This window comes from Topomyia yanbarensis, chromosome 2 (assembly GCF_030247195.1).
Source record: "Topomyia yanbarensis strain Yona2022 chromosome 2, ASM3024719v1, whole genome shotgun sequence".
NCBI classification, from domain to species: domain Eukaryota; kingdom Metazoa; phylum Arthropoda; class Insecta; order Diptera; family Culicidae; genus Topomyia; species Topomyia yanbarensis.
The window spans coordinates 177812028-177836833 of record NC_080671.1 but is presented as its reverse complement, the minus strand read 5'-3'; the positions used below and the strand labels follow the sequence as shown (position 1 = coordinate 177836833).

The 24806-nt window shown below is 40.2% G+C and overlaps 1 protein-coding gene across 2 annotated transcripts; it reads left to right on the top strand.

Annotated features, from left to right (window-relative positions):
* Positions 1-2050: 2050 nt before the first annotated feature.
* Positions 2051-24352, top strand: LOC131682231 (voltage-dependent calcium channel subunit alpha-2/delta-3). 2 transcript variants are annotated; one of them, XM_058963576.1, is made up of 15 exons: positions 2051-2404; positions 10256-10337; positions 10419-10619; positions 10681-11214; positions 11275-11400; positions 11463-11816; positions 11869-12048; positions 12104-12579; positions 12633-12778; positions 12850-13352; positions 13412-13654; positions 13773-13890; positions 13944-14166; positions 14232-14445; positions 22253-24352. In XM_058963576.1, exons 1-15 carry the CDS (start codon positions 2295-2297, stop codon positions 22370-22372), a joined length of 3630 nt encoding a protein of 1209 aa, XP_058819559.1. In that variant the 5' UTR covers positions 2051-2294; the 3' UTR covers positions 22373-24352. The 2 variants fall into 2 exon arrangements, with proteins under 2 accessions (XP_058819559.1, XP_058819558.1); XM_058963575.1 differs by having other exon boundaries at positions 12633-12790.
* The last annotated feature ends 454 nt before the right edge of the window (positions 24353-24806 follow it).

The following is a 24806-nucleotide window of genomic DNA, read 5'->3' as shown; positions in this document are numbered from 1 at the left end:
CCATGGGGCCGTGAGTGGCCATTCCATTCCAATTCCATTTTTCAAACTGCTATAGGATCCTGTAAAAACAAATAACAGACTTTCGAGACAATTTGAAGAGCTTTGATATTCATATTGTTAGGACATTATTAAAATTTACAAATCATACCCTAGTAATGGAACATTGCTCCGGAAAATCCGGATTACCAAGAACCAGATCCATTCATCCGGTTCAATTTTACAAAATCAAAAAGTGGATGAGTTCCTGAATCCAAAACATCTAAAAGTGTCCAAATCGGTTGAAAGAAGCCATAGTCATGAGCATTTTAATTTGTGGGTACCCGGGTACCCTCGTTGGACTGTTAAAGGTGTTTTTTGTTGGACACATAACGGTTAATATTTGTTCTTCGTGCTGATATGACTGCCGAAAACTGGTAACTGGTTTTAAATTCTTCTTGCGAATTGTTAATTCTCAACCCTCATACATAACTCAAAGGTCATCATTCACTCAGACAATACCACGCGTATTTCCGACGCGCATAAAATACACAATGGATTCGTTTCTTTGTTGGTCAAATAAACACTAAACAAAGAAATTAGTTAGCTCATTCTAAAGTAATGTCAGCTCGATTGGCATCAACCAGCGTATACTTGTTCCGCCATCAAAAATCAAAGAAAATTGAAAATTATATACGACATAACATGTGCAATTGGGGGTGGGCGTAGCGTAGTTGGTAAATCGATTGCCTTGTACGCAGCGCACCTGGGTTCGAGTCCCGACCCCGCACATGGGGTTAAAAAATTTTTAAACCCGAGGAGGCGAAGCAACTTTTCGCAATTTATTTAAAGGTGATAAGTTTGGTCCCTGCTTACAATGGATGAAAATAATGTACGATAAACTGCTTATCGTGAAAATGAGTACATATTTCCACCTCTGGATAGCTCTTATTAATCTCCCCTAATCTTAATCAAATCCAATCACTCCCTCTAGTTATTCATAGTTTTAAAATGGTTGTAAAATTGTTCCCTTTAATTTATAATTAAATGCTCCAATAATGTCCCTGCTAAAAAATTCTCAACTTTATTGCCATAAAAATATAACTAAATGATTTTTTTTGTAATTTAAATTTCTATCCAATTTTTTTGGTTTTATAATAAATATCAACATTTTTTCAATGCCTATTTTTTTGAATACGTCTTAATACCAAAACTCATCATGAGGGGGCGCATTTGCAGTTTGAGCTAGCGATCCTATTATTAATGTAACTATTTATCGAGGCGCCTCCGAAGATTCTCCGTCACTCGCTTAATTTTGCAATATTTTGCAATGAAAATTCAGGAAGAACATATTGTTAAACCGTTGCTTTCTTACCTGTAAATTGAACGGATATAGAAACTCTTTTTGCATAGAGAAAATATCTCTTTGCTACTGAATTGGTGTAAGGACTTCATCCTACTCCCCTAACTATCCTTTAAACTTTTGAAAACAACGTAAAAACATTAGTTTGTAAGGAACAGATCTCTAAACTTGAATTTCTAAATTCATCAAAAAGATCAATTTTCATTACTATTTCGTTAGTAGAGACCGTTGACCATAGCGATGTTTGGGACTACAGAAAAGGTCAATAGATACATACAAAATAGCTAGCGATGAATTTATTGAAATCAAGAGAGAATTGACGGTTAGCAGATAATCTCGAGACTAATGGTATTTTTGTTTTGAACAGTGCACTCCACCGGAGTAGTCGGCGATATACTCATTCAAACTTGGGTGTAATCAGTCTAAATATTTATTTCGCAGTACACTGGTGTAGCACAAGGTAAAAACGAAAACGCTATTAGATAGGCATGAAAAAGTTTTGTGGACAATCTCACAAATGGATTCGTTCAATTTCAACCGTCAATTCCCGCAACACACCGAAACTGGCTACGGAAAATGTTTCGTGGAAAACGCACGTTGAACGAACGACCAGCTCGTCGCGATGGAAAACCGAACCAAAACAAAATGCCATGAGACCGTCACCGCAGGAAATTCTCACTACAGTTTCGATCGAAAATAGCTTTTCTCGTTCTGCTCAGTCTCGGGCGAACCGCGGATGCGTACGGAAGGCGCAGTTCATTTCATCATCACCGTAGAAGAAAAAAATCATCTTGCCATCCATCCAATGGTGAACTACTACGACTGCGAAAAGAAGTTGATTTTAGCGCATTTCTAGCCGTTTCTGGTGCGGAAACTGTTCTTTTTTCATCGCAAGCATGTGTAGTAGTTAATATTAGCAGCAATAGTGAGCGATTTTCGTGCGAAAACTGCTGCAATGGTAAGGAAAATGAGCCTTCGAAGGGTGCTCGTGCTTAGCATCGCCATATTCCTTTTATGGATGAAATTGCCGGACCAAAGCGCAAATGCGTCAGTGCAGACTGAAATGTAAGTAGCTTTTCGCGATATTTATGTTTAGGGGAAGATTTTCATCTCGCAAAGGTATATTTTCTCGGAAAAAATACAAAAATCGTTACCAGTTTGACAGCTGTCACTGGGGGAAAATTGCCATCAGATTAAAAATGGGAACTTAACGAAACGGGATGCTATTTTCAGGCACATGAGAATTTTCTCACTGGCTGCTCGCAGAATTTTCTCACGACTCGCGGAAAACACGTGTTGCGCGTACCGGCGCCGTGAGATGGTGAGATGTTTAGTGCGTTTGTTTTGGGACGCTCGCGCTAGAATGTTTGCAAACAACGTTGATCTTGAACGTGAATTGCAACCATAAACATAAACAAAATAGATCCTATGCCGGCGTCTTCCGCCCGAGCGCATGTGCTAGTTTCACTGATGGTGTTTACAAACAGCAAATGGCTTCGAGATTATGTATGATATCATACACCCGAAATCCGAGGGGAATGTTTTTATTACTTGTATGCAACATTCTATTGTCATTTTGGTAACAGACAACGCAATTGCGCATTGTGGTATTAAATCCATGTTACCGCAAAGGTAGTAAACGGTGGAATGACGAATTTCGGCAGCTACATGTACATGTATGGTGATGCACAACCAAACACTTTTTCAGTATGTGTGCACTTCGGCTCTGTTCGTATGTAGAATAATTACGGTTTTTTAGTGGGTAGGTTGGACAGCGAAATAAAAATTTTAGGCAGTTTCCGGATCCGAACCAATTTCCGGATCCGGGCTATGTCTGGGATCCGGCACAGTTCCCGATGCGGACCAGTTCCCCTATCCGGACAAGCTCCTGAATCCGGACCCGTTACCGCATTTGAACCTGTACCCGGATCCGGACCAGTCCTTGGATCTAACCCATCCCCTTTTCCCCTTACCAGGTCCGCCCTTCTTCCCCACGGAGCTACGTCTCGACCTATGAACACTTTTTTCATTATATTTATTTGATGGATTTATTTCATTCAGCATTATTTTAGTCATTCTATTCATTTGCGATCATTTCATCTATTTTATTCATTTGTATTTACATAAAAAATTATGTTTATTTGTGACGATAGCCTGTTAGCGTTATTCATTTCATGCGTTGGATTCAGTCTGATCAGTTTATTAATTTCGTGTATTTTATTTAAATCATTCATTTTACTTATTTTATTTACTGTTTTCATTTTATGCATTTTACTCATTTTTCCAGTTCATACTGTTTTTAATTTTTATGATCTGACTATTTGTTCCGTCATTCAGTTTATTCGTTTCATCCAAATAATTAAGTTGACACAAATTAAATTATTCTGTTAATTTTAAACTTTTTATCATTTAATTTTTCATTTTAATCAATTTATTAATTTTTTTATTCACTTGCTCATTTTCTTTCAATTTGTTTATTTCTATTCGTTTTACTGATTTCATTAACACCTGCATGCGTATGGTGTTTATAACAACGTTTTCGAGCAGCTATAACTTTAGGGCTAGATTATTTCACAAAAACATCTAAGGGTTTAATATCGATAAGTTTTTCATTTTAATCATTGAATGTAATTTATTCTGTTTGTTTTTTCTTCTTTTTTATTTTACCAATTCTATTTGTTTTGATTATTTCATTCATTTTATCGATTTTAATAATTTAATCCATGCTATTACTTTTTATGTTTTATTTATTTAGTTTATTTATTTTATATACTTGAATTATTTTATTTGTTTTATTTATATTAGCTATTTTATTTATTTGATTTCACTTATTTTATTCATTGTAGCTATTTTGCTTATTTTATTTAGCTTATTCATTTTATTTATTTTATTCATTTCATTTATTTCATTAGGGTAAGCTGTGGTAAATCCGACCTAATAAATGGTTCTGGTTGTGAAATGCTCATTTTACATCGGATCAAGTCGTTATGTATACCAAATTAAAGGTTAGGCTTCTGCGCAACTGCACATCATTTTATTCATATCTTAAAAAGTTTTTATATACAAGTGTTTTATGAAAAAAGCTCATTTCTGCTGTTTTCAAAAATGTTGGGGTAAACCCACCCGCACATGTTTTTGGTTGATTTAGTACAGATATTTCTCAAATCTAATGGGTTATTTAATTTAAACTCGATAGCAGAGAGAGGTCGGGTTTACCCACACGCCGGATTTGCCCCACCTTACCCTATTTTATCTATTCTACGTATTTTATTTATTTTATGTATTTTGTCTATTTTTTGTATTTTATTTATTTTATTTATTTTGTTTATTTTATTCATTCTACGTATTTTATTTGTTTTATGTATTTTATTAATCTTATTTATTTTATTTGTTTAATTTATTTTATATATTTTATTCATTTTATGCATTTCATTCATATAGTTCATTTCATCCATTTTTATTTCAACTTTTATATATTTTTTCATTTGGTTCGTTTTATTCATTATATTCATGTTAGTGACTTTCGTAATTTCATTCATTTTAATCATTGTATGCAATTCGTTTGTTTTACTCATTTTACTTATTTTATTCATTTTAATAATTTTGTTCGTTTTATTTATTGGATTCATTTTGTTAATTTTACTCATTGTATTCCTTTTGTTCATTTTATTCATTTTGTTCATTTTGTTCCTTTTATTTATCCTACACACAGAAAAAAAATATTGCTCTTAGCAAAAAATAAAAAACGCTTACTATTAGGTTGAAAGTAAAACGTTCAAATTAATCCTTTTAAGTTAATGAAGAATAGGAATCAAAATAAAAGTTTTATGTTCATACTAAGAGTATGCGCTGTTTGATTTTTGCTAAGAGTGAAAAACTCTTATTTTGCCAACATTTTTTTCTGTGTGTATACATTTTATTCAGTTTAAACTTTTTATTAATTTTATTAATTTTATTAATTTTAATTTTACTAATTTCACTAATTTTACTAATTTTACTAACATTACTAATTTTATTAATTTTACTAATTTTACTAATTTTATTAATTTTATAAATTTTACTAATGTTATCAATTTTATTATTTTTTCCCAGTTCGTTCATTTTTATGCAGTTTCTTCGTTTCATTAAGTTTATTGATTCTTTTCTGTCCCTTCTTTATTCAATTCATCCAATTTGTTAGCTTGAATCAAATTACTTTATTCTATTATTTCAAAATTAGTTTAAATTTCCTAATGTTTCACTCAATGAGCTGAATCACTTTGATTTATTGATTCTATGCATTCGATTTATATTAATGACTCTACTCATTTTATGAATTTTATAACTTTAAAAATCCCATCTTCGTTTAATTTTTTGGATTTCATTTGTTTTACTGATTCTCCATAATTTATTAATTCTATTCGAGTGTTATTCGTGCTGAATTCGAAACTGTGTTCATCCCACCGCTAGTTGGGATGCTTCGCATGAATTTTGCAAACTAATGAATGGTCCCACAGTGAACTGTGTAAAAAATGTCTCATCTCTCTGTTAGGTGGATTAAATCGGTTTTTGTATAGTAATGCACTTTAGGATTTTTATAAAGGAGATTATAAGAGCAATTAATTATCAACTAAGCGGACCCTTTTACAGACATATCAAAACTGGAAATAACTAGAGGGGGTGGTTCAATTTTTATTAAGATTAGGAGGGATTTATTAGAGCTAGAGCAGTTAAATCTGAATATTGATGGTTTTTAGGAAGGTGTATATGAGGGACATATAGAGGAGATCGCGGCTTGCCAGTACATCTCGAACCGGGATCTTCCTCGAACCCGAAGGGAATCCAATAGTTGAGATCTTGCGGAACAGTATTCAGCGCATGCCCAGACAATATGTTCGATATTGTGATAACCGTTGGCGCAGGCGCAGATACCGCAATACACTGCCCATAAAAGCATAAGAGTTCCATATGGTTTTTTGTCGAAAATGAGTTATCTGTTGGATAGTATTATGTATTACCACTGTATCACAATGCACAAATAAGATGACCAGGTTTGTTCAGAAAATATCGAAAAAATGTCGAAACATGGTTGTCCCATCCATAAGGCTCAATGAAAAAGTAAAACTTTAACAGCATTTTTCTCGGCTTGCTGTTTTTCAATATGGGACTCTTATGCTTATATGGGCAGTACATTGGACATGAGCCGAGACATCACACGAATGAAATCCCAACCCACATCCATCCCATTGAACCAAGGTTTCGTCGATACCTTAGGGATTATCGAATGTAGCCGACCTTCCTAGTTCCCCATTGCTCCATGGAGTTTGCCAAATTTCAAGGGTTCCCTAATAAGTAATGCTGAAAAATTCGCTGAAACTAATTGGTCTTTTATATATGTCACCTTCTAAAGTGCCTGCCTTAGCTATAGAGTCCTCTTTTTCATTACGTGGAATCGAGCGATGCGAAGGAACCCAAACTAAGGTAATCTTGTACGATTTTGCAGACAAAGCACGCAGGCGCTCCAAGATTTTCCCCAGACAATGTGGAATGTGCTTTCTAGGTTTCATTGAACGGAGAGCTTCTATTGAACTAGGCTATCCGAGACAATAAAGTAATGATCGATGGGCAAGGTATCAATAATTCCATGGGTATAGTGAATAGCAGCAAGTTCTGCGACGTAAACTGGTGTAGGATCATTGCAGGGGCGGCGAAACACTTTACGCCCGAGTGGGTAGAAAGCATAGAGTGAGGGGTCCATTAGTAAGGATTTTTTCCCTTTTCGCAATGCACACGCTTACATAAAATTCACATTAAGTCACGTTCGTTTATGCAAATGGAATTGTGGTACATCGATGTTCTCAAATGTAGTGCGAGATACATGTTTTGCACATCTAAATTTTTTGAAATGGTTCAAAATTTCGAGTGGTTATTTTCGAGTGGGTAGTACTACCCATACTACCCACGCTTTCCGCCGGCCCTGGATCATTGAGCTTTAAAGAGGCGGTGAGGTTTTGATTGAATATATCGTAGCTCATCTTTGCGAAGAATACAGTTGAATCAGAAGCATGAAGGAGATTGTTACGATTGGGTTAATATGAAGAAAGATTGATATTTTGTGCCATGTAAGCCTCGACAAGCCTCTCGAAATTTGCAATTACTAATGAGTTCAAGATATCGCATCGGATGAGCAATCGATATGAGAGGTCCCAACATCGATTTTCAGCGGAAGGACGCCCGCCAACACTTTTAGATTCATCGTAGGTGTCAAGTGCATGCAACCCAAAGCCACATGCAAACAACTATATTGGATTCGCTCTAGTTTGATGAAATGTATGTTCGCAGTGGAGCGGAAACAGGAACTCCCGTACTCCATCACCGACAATATCGTTATTTGGTAAAGCCTGATCTGGTCTCCTGGGTGAACACCCCACCTTGTTCCGGTTATTGTACGGAGAAAGTTGATCCTCTGTTTCAGATACCTAATGTGACATATCGAAGTACCTTAGGGAGTCCAACCAGACTCCGATATATTTGAGTTATTTGCACGCTTACTTGAAAATACGACCAGCTCAGATTTCTCCGTGGCGAACTCGATACCCAGCGAGAGGGCCTAAGCAGACAAATTGTCCAAGTTATCTTACAATGGTCCTTGCAGATCAACGGCTTTGGGACCTGTAATAGTGACCACACCATCATCGGCAAGCTGCCTTAGCGTGCAGCAATTGATAATATATTCGTCAATGTTAATTCACGTAAAAGTTGCAGACAAGGCGGCTTAGACATGAACCCTGGGGAAGACCCATGTAGCTAATTCGTGATGTCGATAGATCACCATGCGAAAAATGCATGTGTTTTTCAGACAGCAAGTTTAGTAAGAAGTTGTTTAGAGTCGGTGAAAGACCATGCTGGTGCAGATTCTCAAAAAGAATTTTGATAGAAACTAAATCAAAAGCCCCCTTTATATCTAGGCAAACTGATGCCATATGCTCTTTGCTAGCATAAGCCATTTGAATTTCTGTTGAGAGCAACGCAAGACAATCGTTCGTCCCTTTGCCTTCGCGGCAACCAAATTGTGTATCTGATAGGATACAGGACATCTTTGTAATCGGTCGATACGAGTTGTGGTCGGAGGCTGGTTTTCCTGGTTTTTGAATGGCGATGACCTTCACTTGCCTCCAATCATGAGGGACAATATTATCCTCAAGAAACTTATTAAATAAATTCAACAAGCGTCTCTTGGCAGTGTCCAACAGATTCTTCAGCAAGTTATATTTAATTCTGTCTGACCCTGGGGCTTTATTGTTACATGACAAGGGAGCAAGTGAGAGCCTCACCATTGAAAACGGTGTTTCGTTCATGTTATCATGAGAGGACGCGGCGCGGTAGATCTTCTGTGCCGTGACGGAATCCGGAGAAATCTAGCCAAAATCGATTATCCAACGGTTTGAATATTTCACGCTCCCGTTAGAGTGCTCATCGATGTTTCTCTCGTTAGCCCGTCGACGAACAAGCGCCAGTAGCTTCGTTTTTTGGCCTTCATCAAACTCTTCATGCGCGTTTCTGCCATCGCGTACTGTCGGTAGCTGGCTGGTAGCCCGCCGTCCCGGAAAGCCTTATACGCGGCGGCCTTCTCCGCGTACACGTCTGAGCACTCTTTGTCGCACCATGGGTTGGGAGGACGCCCGCGAGAGTTCGCGTCTGGTATGCGTTTAGTCTGAGCTTGAATCGCGGTATCGATAATCGTGCAAGTCAGGAAACCGTACTCTTCTTCTAGAGGAAGCTCTTGCGTCGACTGTACTTTTCCGAACATTGCAGACACGTAGCTTTTCCAATAAATATTTTGTAGGTCATAAAAAATTGATTGCATTTGGAGGCCCTGAGCCGTTAGCAATATTAATTACAATTGGCTTCAGTTGGGGATCGCTTCCGTGGGGATCAGAGACTACCTTCCACATGCAATCTAACCACAGTGATGTCGAACAGAGGGACAGGTGTTAGGAGCTTGGACGCACTGAAGGGACCGTGTTCAAAATCGTCGTATTGAAGTTGTCGCCAAGGGTCCATTCATAAATTACGTAATGCGAAAATTGGCCCAAAATTGACTCCCCCTCCCCCCATGTAACAAATTGTCACAAATTTCTCTACCTCCCCCTCCCTTATTGCGTAACAAATTCTTCGAAATACTTTTTTTGTTTGGTAAAAACATGTTACGTAACGATCTAGCTTATTCCCCCTCCCCCATATGTCGCAACATGTAACAACTTGTCGTACCCCCTCCCCTCTAAACGCGTTACGTAGTTTATGAATGGCCCCAAAGCTCATAAATTGAGGTAGATCGGTTATCGTAATGAAGGCAACCCCTTGCCGTACCGTGGCAGTTGAAATCACCTAATACTAACGGTGCGGGGAGGAGCTCCACAATATCGCAAAGCCATCGGTGGTAGGTGGAAGCAATGCAAAGGTTGCCTTCGTCAGTAGACAAATTGGTATAATGGTTGGTAGCGCATTTCTGCAAAAGATCTCTTAGAGCATCCCTGAAGGGACGTATAACGGTATCCAGACGGCTTACTAGAAAACTCGGCTAGCGGTACTCAGAATCAGAAACACAAAAGAAGGGAAAATACTGAAATCTCGACGAGGCGGAGAGTGCGCAAGATAACCTTGAAGCGGATTAGCACTACTCTTTGTCGCTACACGCTGCACGGACTGGCATTAAACACGAATGAGCGTGGTTTTATTTTAATCACGGCGTAACGGGAGTTATTGTAATTATCTTCTATATATAGTAAGTTGGACATAGATGGCTTTAATATTTATCGAATTACCAATTTATTAAAAATATTGTTTATTCGTTTTCTTATTTTTCGTTGTCATATGCATAAAATAACTATGACCTTAATGATCACCTCTCAAATGATTTTTTCTTTTTTATTTCAGCATGGAAAAATGGGGTGATAACTTCGGGGAGGAGCTCTGGGACCTAGCACAGACTATGACAAAAGCCAGTGAAATTACAGCTGTGAGTTTAGGAAATTTATGTCACAATACAACGTGAGTCATTGTTAAGACCGCTTATAACCGTCGGTTTTGTCACTTCCAGAAATACAAAGCATACAACGCACGCGTGGAGCACAAGGATGGCACCAGTTTGATCCAGTCCATCGTGGAGAACGTGGGCCGCATGTTAATCCGCAAGATGGACGCCATCAAGTGTATCATCAATCTGGCGGAGGAAATGTCCGAGCAGTTTAACGATACAAATCCGGACAACTTCACGTACTACTCCAGCAAATACTCATTTGTATGTGCAAGATCCCAGCGGCAACATTTCGAATCTAATTATTTAGTTTATTTCTTTAAAGATCGAAGGGCGTCCAGAGCCGGAGATACCATCGACTCTGGAAGAAAACATATGGATGTATCGGAACATGTCACTCAACTCAGACACTCACTTCTTCAACATCTCCGTCAACACGTCGTACAGTTCAGTACACGTGCCACAAAACGTGTACGATCGCTACCCTTGGGTTCTCGAAGCGCTGCAATGGTCCGAAGCACTGGACGACGTGTTTGTGCAGAACTACAACTCAGATCCAGCGCTTTCATGGCAGTACTTCGGTTCGGCTACGGGAATACTACGGCACTATCCGGCACTGGAGTGGGATCGTGAGCTGGTCGATATATTCGACTGTCGGAGACGATCGTGGTACATTGAAACGGCAACGTGTTCGAAGGATATTGTGATCCTGCTTGATAACTCCGGATCGATGACCGGGTATCGGAATTATATAGCTCAATTAACCGTTAAAAGCATTTTAGATACGTTTTCCAATAACGATTTCATTAACATTTATAAATATTCTAACGATGTGGAGCCGCTAATTCCTTGCTTCTCCGTGAGTAATTTGATCATAACACTTTGCTTGAAAATATAATAACTAATACATCTTTTGTAGGACATACTTGTGCAGGCGACTCCGGAGAACATTCGTTTCTTAAACGAAAAGGTTCGAGAGTTGCATTGCGAAGGCTACGCCAACGTTAGAAAGGCATTTACGAAGGCCTTTGAACTGTTACAGCACGTGAGAAAACACGATGTTCGCTGTGAAATGTTTATAAACCCTAACAATTTAATTCATTTCAGTATCGTGATATTCGCCGATGTAACGAATCAATCAGCGGTTGCAATCAGGCTATTATGTTAATCACGGACGGAGTTCCCAGCAATATAACCGAAGTTTTTGAGGAATATAATTGGTTTGAGAATGGAACCAAGGTCCCAGTTCGCGTTTTCACCTACCTTCTGGGAAGGGAAGTTACGAAAGTGCGAGAGATTCAGTGGATGGCTTGTCTGAACCGGGGACACTATTCACACATTCAATCATTGGACGAGGTACAGGAAGAAGTGCTGAAATATGTAACTGTGATAGCAACGCCCTTGGTACTGCAAGGTGTCGAGCATCCACCCACGTGGACGCATGCGTTTACGGACACGGCGGTGAGTACGAAAGGTAGAGATCAGCAATACCACTAATACATTCCGTTTACAGGAGAATCTTGAATCTAAAGCCGATGACGACGAACCTCCTCGTTTGATGATAGCTGTTGGAGCTCCAGCGTTCGATAGAAAAGCGAACTACGATAATGAAACGCGAATGCCACGCTTACTCGGAGTTGCTGGAACAGATATTCCCGTGGAGGACCTTGACGAGCTAACCTTACCTTATAAGGTGAGTGTTAAGTAAGTCTTCTGAAGGGAAATTAACTTGCTCCATCTTGTTTCAGCTGGGCGTTAATGGATACTCTTTCATCGTGAGTAACAACGGTTATGTACTGATGCATCCCGATCTTCGGCCAGTTTCCAAGGGCCGATTGAAAGAGAACTACAACAGTATTGATCTGACTGAGATCGAACAGATACTGTCTGACGTAGTTGAAATATCCGATGATTCGCTTACCGGACGTGAGCCTAATCCGGTTATGGAAACGCTCAGGGAACAGTTGGTGTTTTCGAAATTCGGTAAGATGTTGAAGGTTCCGGTGCGGTTCCATTACGACAAAATGAGGCGTGTCTCACTGCAGTATCAGGATTACTACTACGCACCACTGGAGAATACTCCTTTCTCGCTAGGATTGGTCCTGCCACATGACTATGGAAACACCTGGATTAAAGTAGGTGACGAAATCAAGCGAAACCAGCACATGGGAAACAATATTTCCGACTCGTTCGTTGGGGATAACTGGAAAGTGCACCCAGAATGGTAAGTTATTTGGTAAGATTTGTTTTCGGACGTAAACCGGAGTTCTTTTCTAGGGTTTACTGTAAGTATCACTATCTTGAAGGACACGAGTTCAAGACTCCAGAGGACGAGTTACGTCATTTCTTGGTACGACTTTACGACCCGAATTGGAAGTGGTCTCAACAGTATGAACCAGAGCCGGAGGATATGCAAAGAGATGGTGCTGATGAACGTAAGTAGTTGACACGTAACCCCTAACTCTATTCTCCACTCCCTCTTTTGCCATTGTAGCAAACTGTGGTAGGAAAACACTTGATGACGATGCCTATTACTGTAACAAGGAGTTAGTTCAGCAGTTGGTTTTCGATGCCAAGGTTACAAATATGAGCTTTCGAAATTGGGAATTTCAAAACAAGAATGAGATGAACATCATTAAGATGTACAACGCTACGTTGCGTTTTGTGGCAACCATGAGCGGATTGACTAGGTGGCAGTTTATCTTCGGAGAGGTTGAAGTTGAATCGGATAACGAGTTTGGAGACTACCACAAGAAGGCTACCGATGAAACTTGGTATAAAAGTGCAATTCTACAGCATAAGATTGATCCGAAGAGTTTTGTGTACTCCGTTCCCCATGCTACGGATGATCCGGAAGGAGTCGAGCTGAAAGTAACTGCTTCTATGGGCATTTTTCCAAGAGACGGTGGTCTGGAGGCTCCAGGCTGCGTAACGGGATTTCAGTTTTCTCACGAGCTGATGTATGAGCGTTTCATGGAGATTACTTCAAAAACTACGGTGAGTTGATTTCATTTTATGTTTGATTAAACTGTTGAGTATAAAGTTTTTACTTTTAGTGTGAAGGATGCATAGAAACATGCAATTCGGAAACACGAGATTGTTACGTGATAGATAACAACGGATATGTGATCCTGTCCGAATCTTCCAACGACACGGGAAGGTTCTTCGGTGAGATTGAGGGAGCCATTATGCAGTCAATGGTTGATAAAGAAATTTTCACAATGATAACCGTTTTCGATCTGCAGGGATTGTGCGACTATGAACGAGTCGCTGCGAACGATGCATTTTCTTTGATTCACGTGAGTTGTCATTAGATGTGTTGAATGTTAGTTTTAAGACCGGAAATGATTGCCAAGTTCTATAGATGTAATTCAACCAATTGAATTATTTGATTCGCATTTACGTTTATATTTTTAGCCACTCAAATTGCTCTTATTCGGTTTCGACTGGTTATTAGCGGAGCTATTCATCTGGTTGAATAGGTTTGACTTTTGGGTACATGGTGTTTCCAGTCCGGATTATTACGACACAAGAAGTAAGCGCGACGTACCTTCGCACAAACCTGCATTAACTTTCTATCCTTTGCAGTGGAGTACGACGATTCTGACTATACTGACATAAACCGACCGAAGAAACCAAAAAAGACATATATCAATGATGAGGACGAGTACTTTAATCGTCCCAAGGAAATCAAAAAGGAAACAGTTTACGAAGCCTGTGATAAAAAATCGGATCTGTACGTCATGCAGCAAGACATATTCATTAAGGGCGATGGGTTTTTCTACGAATCACAACCAATAAACCCGGCAGAGTATGCAATAATAAAAAGCCAATGGAACTCTTCATTATAGATCAATTATTTTTACATTTTTTTAGATTACTGCATCGACCATACTTCGCTAAACGGATTCCACGTTCGAATCTGCTGATGATCATCGTTGAGAGCGAGTATCCCTCCGACCATGTGGTTCTCTCGGCGTCACCTCAGGTCATCTATCACAATGACACCGAGGGGCTGCCATGTGTCAAAACGAGATTGAACTTTTTACCCCGCCGACGGCTGGAGGAGTGCTACACTGAGCATCCTGATGTGAGTATTCTTCATTTACTGGATTATAGATTGAAAGATAAAAGATGAGAGAATTAGAATGTTTTTCGTCAATGGGAATGCTAGATCAGATTTTCCGTTAGTATGACACTGGTCTTGCGTTTGTTGATGGTAGCACATTTTCGTTATCATTCTAATGGGCTCGATTCGTAATTTGCCATTCCGTGAGAGTCTGTGATGAGCGACCATCAACTGATGCGGCACAGTATTGTTAATAGGACACAGTTTGAATCACGTGGGATACAGATCAACGAGGTAATTTTAGGTAATCCTCTTCAACCTAATCTCGGAAAGGCGCTTACACAGTTGCCATGGTAAAGATAAAAGACCCAGATGAACCACATGAAAGCTGACAGGAGAAGATGAAGGTCATCATCGAGTATGCGAACGGCCTGTCATGCAATTCGGCTTCCTTATAGGCAGGTCTACAGTGGATACCATCCAAACGGTTGTGGAAGCTGTGGAGACAGTATTTATTTGTATTTGTATTTAAACAATTTCAGTCCAACTGACACTGAGTTTTAATTAACTATAACTATGACTAAACTATACATAATTAACAAGTGACAACAAACGGTTCCGAAACTGTGCAGAACTAATGACGAAGTCGAAGATGTCGGTAAAATCGTTGATGCGACGGACCATTGCTAATATCGGGCTATTGGCAGCGTAGTTAGTGTTGCGCATTTCAGTCTGTAGCAGTGTTCGAGGACGAAGGACACGGGTTGATACGTACAGGTTAATTTGCGATAGGAGATCGGGATCATCATATTCAGCCAGAATAAGCTTAGATACGAAGGTGGCTTGCGAGGCGTGCCTAGGGTCTTTTAAGGTGTATCGTCCTAATAATCGACAACGGTCTTCATATGGTGGCAAGTTCAGCGGATCATTCCAAGGCAATTGACCTAAGGCATATCGTATGAATCTGCGCTGGACGGCTTCAATTCTTTGGCTCCAAGTTGCCTGGTAGGGACACCATACGAAGTTCGCGAATTCCAGCTGTAAGCGCACCAGTGAACAGTATAGAGCTTTGCAACATAAAGGATCCCGGAATTCATTGGATATTCTGAACATAAAACCTAGTAGACGATTTGCTTTGTCAATGGTCGCTGAGAAGTGATGGGTGTACGTTCGCCTTTCATCTAGGATGACGCCCAAATCTTTTACATGGTCAACGCTTTGCAGCTGAGTTCCAGCGATGTTGTAGTTGAAAGTAAACATGTTCCACGTTCGATGAAAGCTGATAACAAAGCATTTAGCAACACAAAGAACCATCATGTTTCCTTTACACCAACTGTAGAAGGTATCAACGAGATACTGTAGCTCACAGCAATCGGCTTCTTTTTTATAACTAGAAAAATTTTCAAGTAGTTAGCAAAGAACAGTTTTCTTCCACGCATCAAGATGAAAACCACATCATTCACGAAGGTATGATCGCAGGAGAGAAAAGCATATCGCTGTTACGTGGTGCATACCTTAGACGTGAAGAAAGCTTTCAACACTGCAAGCTGGGATCAATCACTTATTCGCTGAACAGTATGAAGGTTCCTCTGCTGGATATTAAAGAGCTACTTTCAGAACCAAGCATTGATCTGCGAGACAGGCAAGGAAGAAGGGAGAATGACAATTAAGGCAGGCGTTCCTCAGAGTTCTATTCTCGGCCCGACGCTGTGAAATGCGGTGTACGATGGAGTATTGAAGCGGATCTTTCTCATAGGTGTAACGATTGTCGGTTTCGCATATGAAGTGGTGTTCCAAGTAGTCGGGGAATCGGTAGAAGAGATGGGATCCAACTAATTTTTAAAGTCTCGTTGATTATGCTAAGGGAAAAACCGGCAATAGCAAGCTTAGCTTTGGTCGAGTCGCCAGTGTACCGAGCTGCACGAATCAATTGGAATCGCTGGGCTGAAACCCGCTAGTAGTCTAGTACTACCGTCAGGAACTAGATCGAGTAGGTCATGTGAAGCACCAGCGGTAGGTCGTCAAGGCTTCAGCGAACCATAAATTACGATCCTCCGGTATCGCTGAACCGACCTCGCAAACAAGAGGAATAGCTAAAAGGCATTTAGGTGCTGATTCTTCGAGCTATTTAGCTCATGTTTCCGTGTGTCATTCAGCTCTCGGCCTTATCACGATCTACTAAGATAGTCCTCGACGGTGAACTCACCCTACTACAACCGATAGTTCCCCGATGAAGGAATCTCTCCCGACACCGATACTCGCTTCCTGGGGCCATTTAGCTCTTAGATTCATCGAGATCAACTCGGATATTATCCTACTCCGATTGAGAGGTTCCCGGCAACGGAATATCTTTCAGCGCCGGTATTTGTTTCGTAGATTAACTCACTTTTTCGTCACGATTCTGTCGGGTAGTTCACGGCGGCGAATCTGTTCCACCGTGAATTCCCCGGCTTTCGTAGCTTCCAGTTTACTGGCGCCCCAAAGACCCACTGCTAGCTATTCGACGCGGTCTATTCGGTCTAATCCCAGGCAGTGGATTAACTCACTTTTTCGTCACGATTCTGTCGGGTAGTTCACGGCGGCGAATCTGTTCCACCGTGAATTCCCCGGCTTTCGTAGCTTCCAGTTTACTGGCGCCCCAAAGACCCACTGCTAGCTATTCGACGTGGTCTACTCGGTCCAATACACGGCAGTGGATCTAGCCTGCTCACGAGCTATCCGGTAGTGTGCCGAGGTCGGTCCGGCGATTGCGGTGAAACCTGACGTCCGGTTAACTGGCGCCCCGACGATCCGAACCCGGCGTAATGTCGCGTACTACTCAACTTCCGAAACTCGATTTGTGGTTCCACGCTCTAGCCAATGTCGCTAGTTTGGTCCCTTCGCCACTTCCTCTGCAGCTTGGAGAATATACTCGTAACTACTCTGTTGACAGCGTCCCGGATATGCTCGTCGTCCACGATATTGTCCACTGTCACATCAGATATACCCCTTCTAACTTCTTCGAACCTAGGGCATTCGAAGACCACGTGTTTCGGTGACTCTTGCATGTTCAAACACTCCCGGCAAAAAGGGTTACGAAGCGTGTCCAAACCGATGCAGGTACCTCCGGTAGCATCCACTTACAGACAAAAACTGCGTCAAATGGAAGTTCACCTCTCCATGCTTGCTATGTACCCCAGCAGACACATTTGGGATGAGTCGCTGGGTCCACCTTCCTTTCCTTTTTCCCACTCTTACTGCCACTTAGCCAACAAGTCCACTCGGACCAGTCTCCTTGCATTACGTCCATTTCTCAGCGAATAGCATCCCACGTCTTCAGTCAGAGTGATGCAGATGGAGATCATCTCGGCAATTACGCATACCGCCTCTGACGATATCGTTCGCACTCGCGACCCGAACAGCCGTTAGGCGAAACGTGCTTGTCAACTTCGTCCGGTTCCGCTTTGAGTTCAGCGCATCAGCTCAGGCCGGTACGCCATACCTCAGTATTGAGGATGAGACACCGGCCAGGAGACATCTCGTGCTGCCTCTTACTCCTCCGTTATTCAGCATGATTTTTGCCAATGGGTTAGCTGTCCACATACATAGTCGACATGGCTGTTGTAATTTAACCGATCGTCGACCATCACACCCAGGTGCTTCAGCACACGCATCGATGGGATGGATTGCCCCTCGACGCTGATCTCGACACGCTGGATTTTTTTACAGTTGCTGACCAGCACTACCTCGGTCTTGTGGTGAGCCAGCTGCAACTTGGCGCCAGCCATCCAGATTTTCACGATGTCTATTGTCTCTGCCGTCAACATCTCCACCTCTTCAAGGTTCTCGCCGGCTATCGTCAGGACAACATCATCTGCAAAGCCAACAATTTCAACTCCCCTGGGTAGTTCCAGTGTGAACACACCGTTGTACATTGTATTCCAGAGCGTTGGGCCAAGTATGGAGCACTGAGGTACTCCCACCTAATCGACCTCTTCCCCATGTTCGTTTCGTAGACCAGTATTCGGTTCTGCAAATAACTTTTCAGAACCTTGCACAGGTAGTCCGGAACCCGCATTATGTGCAGCGCTACGGATATCGCTTCTCAGCTAGCACTGTTGAACGCGTTCTTTAAGTCTATTACTACCAATGCTTTCTCCACGCTCGCGATGACTGTGCGAATGGCTTCCATAGTCGATATCCCTTTTCGGAACCCGAATTGCCTCTGCGATAGTCCGTTCTCACTTTCAGCATTGTCCCAGTGGTTAGCGTCTACTTCTCTGCACAACTCCTTGTATCAGCTGGACTTGCTTAGAACTATATCGTGTTTAAAGCGGCCCTGGCCACCCGGAATGTTACCTTTGCTCTCTGAACGCATCTTATGTCTTTTAGGCAGGCAGACTAAGGAGGATGCTGAGCCTTTCTTTGCACCAGTACGCCGGACGCGGGAAGTTCCTCGGCTCCATTTTCCTCCGCTTTGTTACATAACATGCCCTCGCTACTGTTTCAGGCATCTCATCGTCACTCGGAATTGAAAGCACGAAGTGCTTCTACAAAAAGGTCCTTGTTGAAGTCCTTTATTTTCTACTTTCGCTCTCCAGCCCTCACTCTCGGCGTTATCGTACAATTTCGTCGACCAATAGTGTAGTGGATCGCTTGTTGGTCACTATGTGTGTACTGCTTACTAATGTCGATGATGGATTCTCGACCGTCCGTCTTTACGGAATGTGGTAGCGGAATATTCGTTGCGCAGTCTCACATCCAGTTTCGTCAAGGCTTCCAACAAGCTGTAACCTATTACGTTGGCCAGCCTGCTGCCCCACTCAACGGCCCAAGCGTTAAAGTCTCCTCCTATAACAACCGGCGTTCGTCCAACTAACGAGTCGGATAGTGCTTTCGTGGATTTCGAAAATGGGGCTGTGATTTTCTGTCGCACTATCACGCAATCTATTCATAACATGTCATGTCGTCGTATGTGCGAGTCCCAATCAGGAAGGATCCATAGTATGGGTAAGATCGTAATGCTAGTCATGTAACACCCTGGATACTAGGAATCGGTACGTACTGACCACGCTCTTTCAAAAAATACCCGTATTCTTACTATTTTGTGGTATCCGGAAACCACTTGAATTTTAAAATGGCGCTTATGGTAAATTTTCGATGTTTACTAACCAGCCCTTTTCAAATGTCACCCGTACCGATGACGGTTCTCACTACTTTGTGGTAACCGTAAGTCGCAATCTTGGATATCAAAATGGAGATAATCATCAATTTTCGAAGTCGACGACTTTTTTATGCATCGTGGCTTGATCTTTTGCTCGATGAACGAAAAAGCAATTGTGCGACTAATGAAATGTTCGTACTATATACACACATTTATTAAAAGTGCGAAACATTTCGTATCACTCACGAAGAATAGATTCGCCATCGACGATAACTTTCGTGTAATGTGCATTTAATATGTAATATTACGAAAATTTTCTTTCATCAATCCGCCATATTTTCAGTTTATAAAATGAATGAAACTAACTACTTACAATGAACGAAAATACTTTATTGCAGAAAACAACTAATGAACTCGTGCATTGTATGATCATTTTCGATCTGTCTACAAATTAATTTTATCCGCGCATCTACCTCGACCACAAACGGTTGCAAAATACTATTTCAACAACGAACGCGCCCAGTACTATGAAACAGCGAAGTAACAATGATTCCGCCTAGTGCCTCCAAACCAACAACCAGCGCCACCAATAAGAAAGCGATTGCCAATGAAGATGGCTTTACGACGTTTGCATTTTCGAGTTTTAAAGAAACAAAAATAAACGTCAAATCGATTTCACACCTCCATGGCTCAGTTATACGCATTGAACCGTTTCAAACTAATAAAAATGGTGAAAAGTTAGCTTAAGACTAATAATGTAACTGGGGATTGTAAATATGGAGAATTGAAAATGGTAAGAGGAGATTGGGGAACGATCGACAACGACCAACTTGCTCTCGTTCACAACATATGTACTCGATGGATTCGCTGACGGATTGCAAACCGATGCTATTTACATGGATTTATCTGCGGCCTTCGACAAAATCAATCATGATATCGCAATAGTGAAGCTGGACAAACTCGGTATTTATGGACAAAACGAAACCAGTCCCACCTCGATGGAAGGCAATTCCAAATCAGCATTAAGGACTGTCTATCTACACCATTCTTCGCTACATCCGGCATCCCACAAGGAAACCATCTCGGTCCACTGATATTCCTCCTTTACTTTAATGATGTCAACATCAAATTACAAGGACCCTGCCTTTCTTTTGCTGACTACATGAAAATTTTTCGAGAAATACGGTATAAAACCGATGCCGAGTTTCTTCAGAGTGAATTGGAGAGCTTTAGTACGTGGTGTGATTTAAACAGAATGGTTTTAAACCCGAGCAAATGCTCAATCGTTACGTTCACGCGGAAACGCCATCCGATTCAGTTTAACTACCATTTGTTCGACTCGAGTATTCCAAGACACTCTAACGTCAAGGATCTCGGAGTCATCATGGATTCGGCACTAACGTTCAAACCACATACAGCATTCATTGTGGATAAGGCATCAAGACAGCTTGGGTTCATCTTCCAAGTAGCGAAAAATTTTAAGGACGTATACTGTTTAAAATCTCTCTATTGCGCGCTGGTTCGCTTAATACTGGAATATTGTTCTGCTGGTTGGAACCCTTACTACCAGAACGGCGTCGACAGAATCGAGGCCGTTCAACGCCGGTTCATACGCTTTGCACTCCGACATCTTCCTTGGCAAAACAGATTTCAGCTGCCGAGCTACGAAAACCGTTGTCAGTTAATACAGATCGATACTCTTAGCATCCGGAGGGACTGCCCTGCTCGTGTCGGACTTACTGTCTGCCAGGGTGGATTGCCCTACAATCCTCGGACGTCTCGACCTTCAAGCTCGCGTTCGAGCTCTGCGCAATAACTCTCTTCTGCGAGTCCCGTTCTGGAGAACCAACTATGGGCGCCAGAGCACTGTTACCGGACTCCAGCGTGTGTTTAACAGTGTGGCGACGGCTTTTGATTTCAACCTGACAAGGAGTTCGATAAAAACTAAAATAATGTGTATTCTGAAATATAATTAGTTTAAGTAACCACCATTGGGGTCAAGGGGTCTGTTGGTGACGGTACAACAAATAAACAAATAAACAAATACTATTTCAACAACGAACGCGCTCAGTACTATGAAACAGCGAAGTAACAATGATTCCGCCTAGTGCACCCAAACCAACAACCAGCGCCACCAATAAGAAAGCGATTGCCAATGAAGACGGCTTTGCGACGTTTGCATTTTCGAGTTTTAATGAAACAAAAATAAACGTCAAAACGATTTCACACCTCCATGGCTCAGTTATACGCATTGAACTTTGTCAAACTAATGGTGAAAAGGTAGCTTAAGACTAATAATGTCACTGGGGATTGTAAATATGGAGAATTGAGAATGGTAAGAGTAGATTGGGGAAGATTCAATAATATAAACTTGAATCCTGTCAATTGAGAAATAAGTAATAAAAATCTATTATTGAGATTATTGAATCGGTTACTGAGATAAATAATAATAAAATTAATAATGATAAATAATAATAATGAAGAATGGTGAATGGAATGTTGACAGTGGAAATTGAGAATTGGTATCGAAAAACAAAAAATAGAGAATGTGGTGTGAAGAAAAGGTAATCAAGAAAACAGAATCTTAAATTGAGTTTGAAGAGATAGTGATAGAGAACTGTAACTGATTTGAATCCATGAAATAGATATAAAATATAATTAATCTATTTTTTTCTATTCCAACAGGAGGAACGTGTGGCTCAGTGCGGTGGTGCTTCCGAGCCATTACTTCAACTGACTGTGGTGATATCGTCTTTGGTATCACTTTTGTTATATCGATGTGCCGAAAAAATAGTCCAATTTTAAAACATGCAATTGCTAGAACAAGATAAGGAAAGGTTAAACCTTATGTTTCTTGTAAATTTAGAAAAGATTTACTAATTGGTTTTCGAGATTGCATATACCTGTAGTGAAATGAAAACCGAAGACTTCTTTTTTACAAAAACAAACAAATAGATCGAAACTGCCTTCAATTAAAGCAGTCAGAAGCCAACTTGTCAAGTCACTGTTTTTATGCGCACTTTTCATAACCCGTGACATGAAAACAACTAGACGGAACCAATTTTATCTCACTTTGATCTTATTTATCATATTTTTGAAAACTGTATCAATTTAAATAAAATGCACACCGAGCGCACTTAAGTGATAACAGTTTGTGAAGTACTTTTAAAAACCTCACTAAAATTGTTTCAAAGCCAACTAAAAGCAGTTATTTCGATCAACCAGCTTATTGAGTTTTAGTAATTGATGCATCAAGTTGTTCGTTGCAGAATCATCATTATCATCAATAAGAACAATGATGCAGTAAAATTGCAAATACATTATAAAAATAGGGTTTCACGAGGGTGAGTTCCATCTTATGATGGTAAGTATATTTTAACTAAATCACACACGTCCTGTAGATTCGCCAAATCAGCAATTGTAGACCAATTTTGAGTGTGACAAATCATTGGTAGGTGTCGAAAAATTCGACCATTGCGTCTCACCGCAACTTCGCTGTCGATTAATTAGAAGAAAGAGAAAACTTATCTGAATCCCACATCAGAAACATTCAGTCTTTTTTAGTGCCACGAGTGTTCTACAGACTCTTTACACACGAACGGAGATTTGCTCTATAAATCCAAACGCATTGACAAAAAGTTAAGTGAGCACAAGTGGTTTGGTTGGAGGTAGTATGGGGGAAAATCTGTGCAAAACTTATGCTATCTTCCTTGATCCCAGTTGAAAAGTAGTTACTTTCATGGTTGCTAGATTTACTCTTTTTGTCTCCGCCAATCTTTGTGTAAACTGTCTGTAGTGTTTACAGTATCATTCCCTCCAACACGAAATGCACAGTGTAATTGAATGTTTAAACATAATAAACACAACTTCCAGAATAACATGTTAATGCAACTAAGACGTTTTATACACACTTTTAAGTAGCTAAAACAATAAAAAATTAAAGGAAAGTTATTTTGGCGCACACTTTGTTTAGTCGACAGACATTTCTTGAGCGTTTTTTCAAAACGTCATATCTACAATGAGTTACTCTCTTTGTTTACTTTCTCTTCTGTTAATAATTCGGTCACTTTAACATTTATCCCTCAACTCTTTGCATAATCTGCTAGTTAAAACCACCGTCTTTCGATCTGTACTGTAAAATAAGTGAAAAGTGTTATAGTGACGCCGTAAAAATCGAAAGAGAAAGTAAACAAAGAGAGTAACTCATTGCAGATATAACGTTTTGAAAAAACGCTCAAGATTTCTGTTTCATATTTTTTTTAATAAAGAGAAAACAAAACATGGAAAAACTGATATCCAGTGATGTAATTAATTGCAACTAAAAAGTCACACACACATATACACAGCGGTTTTGTTTTCATCAGTGTCAGACTGGGATTAAATGGAGAGAAATAAACAAATAAAAAAACTGTAACCAAGCAATCGCTTGTTACTGTCGTGGTATTTATTTCGCTTTTACATCTGATCGGTTGATTAACTTGACACGTATTTCCCCGAGAACATTATTGTAAAAAAATTTGCAGGAGCAAGATAAATATTTCGAAAGAAAAATGCTTGGAACAGCAAGGCTTTGCGCCCTCTAGAGACTATATTTATTTTCTTTCAACGCACTGTTAATCATATCATACTATGTTATAGAAACCTTCTGTTTCCATGTTATGCCATAATTTGGGAGAGATTATTTGTCTGTTGTAACCCTGCCTTGGGAAATAGTTAAGTTAATGTTTAATTTATGTGAAAAATGGTAGATATGCTCTGGAATAAAGAATCTGTTGATATTTATAATCTGATTATTAGCTAAACTGTATCACTGCCAATCAACATTCATTATGAATGCACAGGAATCGCCGTTGGGAAATAAAATGCTGGAATTAACCTTCATTTCCAACAGTAGGTATTCTTCTAATGGAATTCGTTTTTCCTGGTACACTTTCTCCAATAGAGATCACTTCATAACTTTCTTTATAGGTGTTGGGGCCAATATGACCCCAAATGAACTTTCAAAATGCGGTAACCTTTTATGTTTTGAACCTAGAAGTGACTTTTCCTCTTTAATGGAGAGCAACGATTTTTCAAAGAGTTCAAAATTTTAGCCTATTCCTGAAGGGCTATACAAAAAAAGTTAAGAATAAGGTGCTAGCGGGTCATATTGACGGAGATTTCGAACTCAGTTTTCAGACACCTTTTCAACCTAATCTATATGAACTGGTTCTTAAATTGTTTGTTAGAATTTATATTT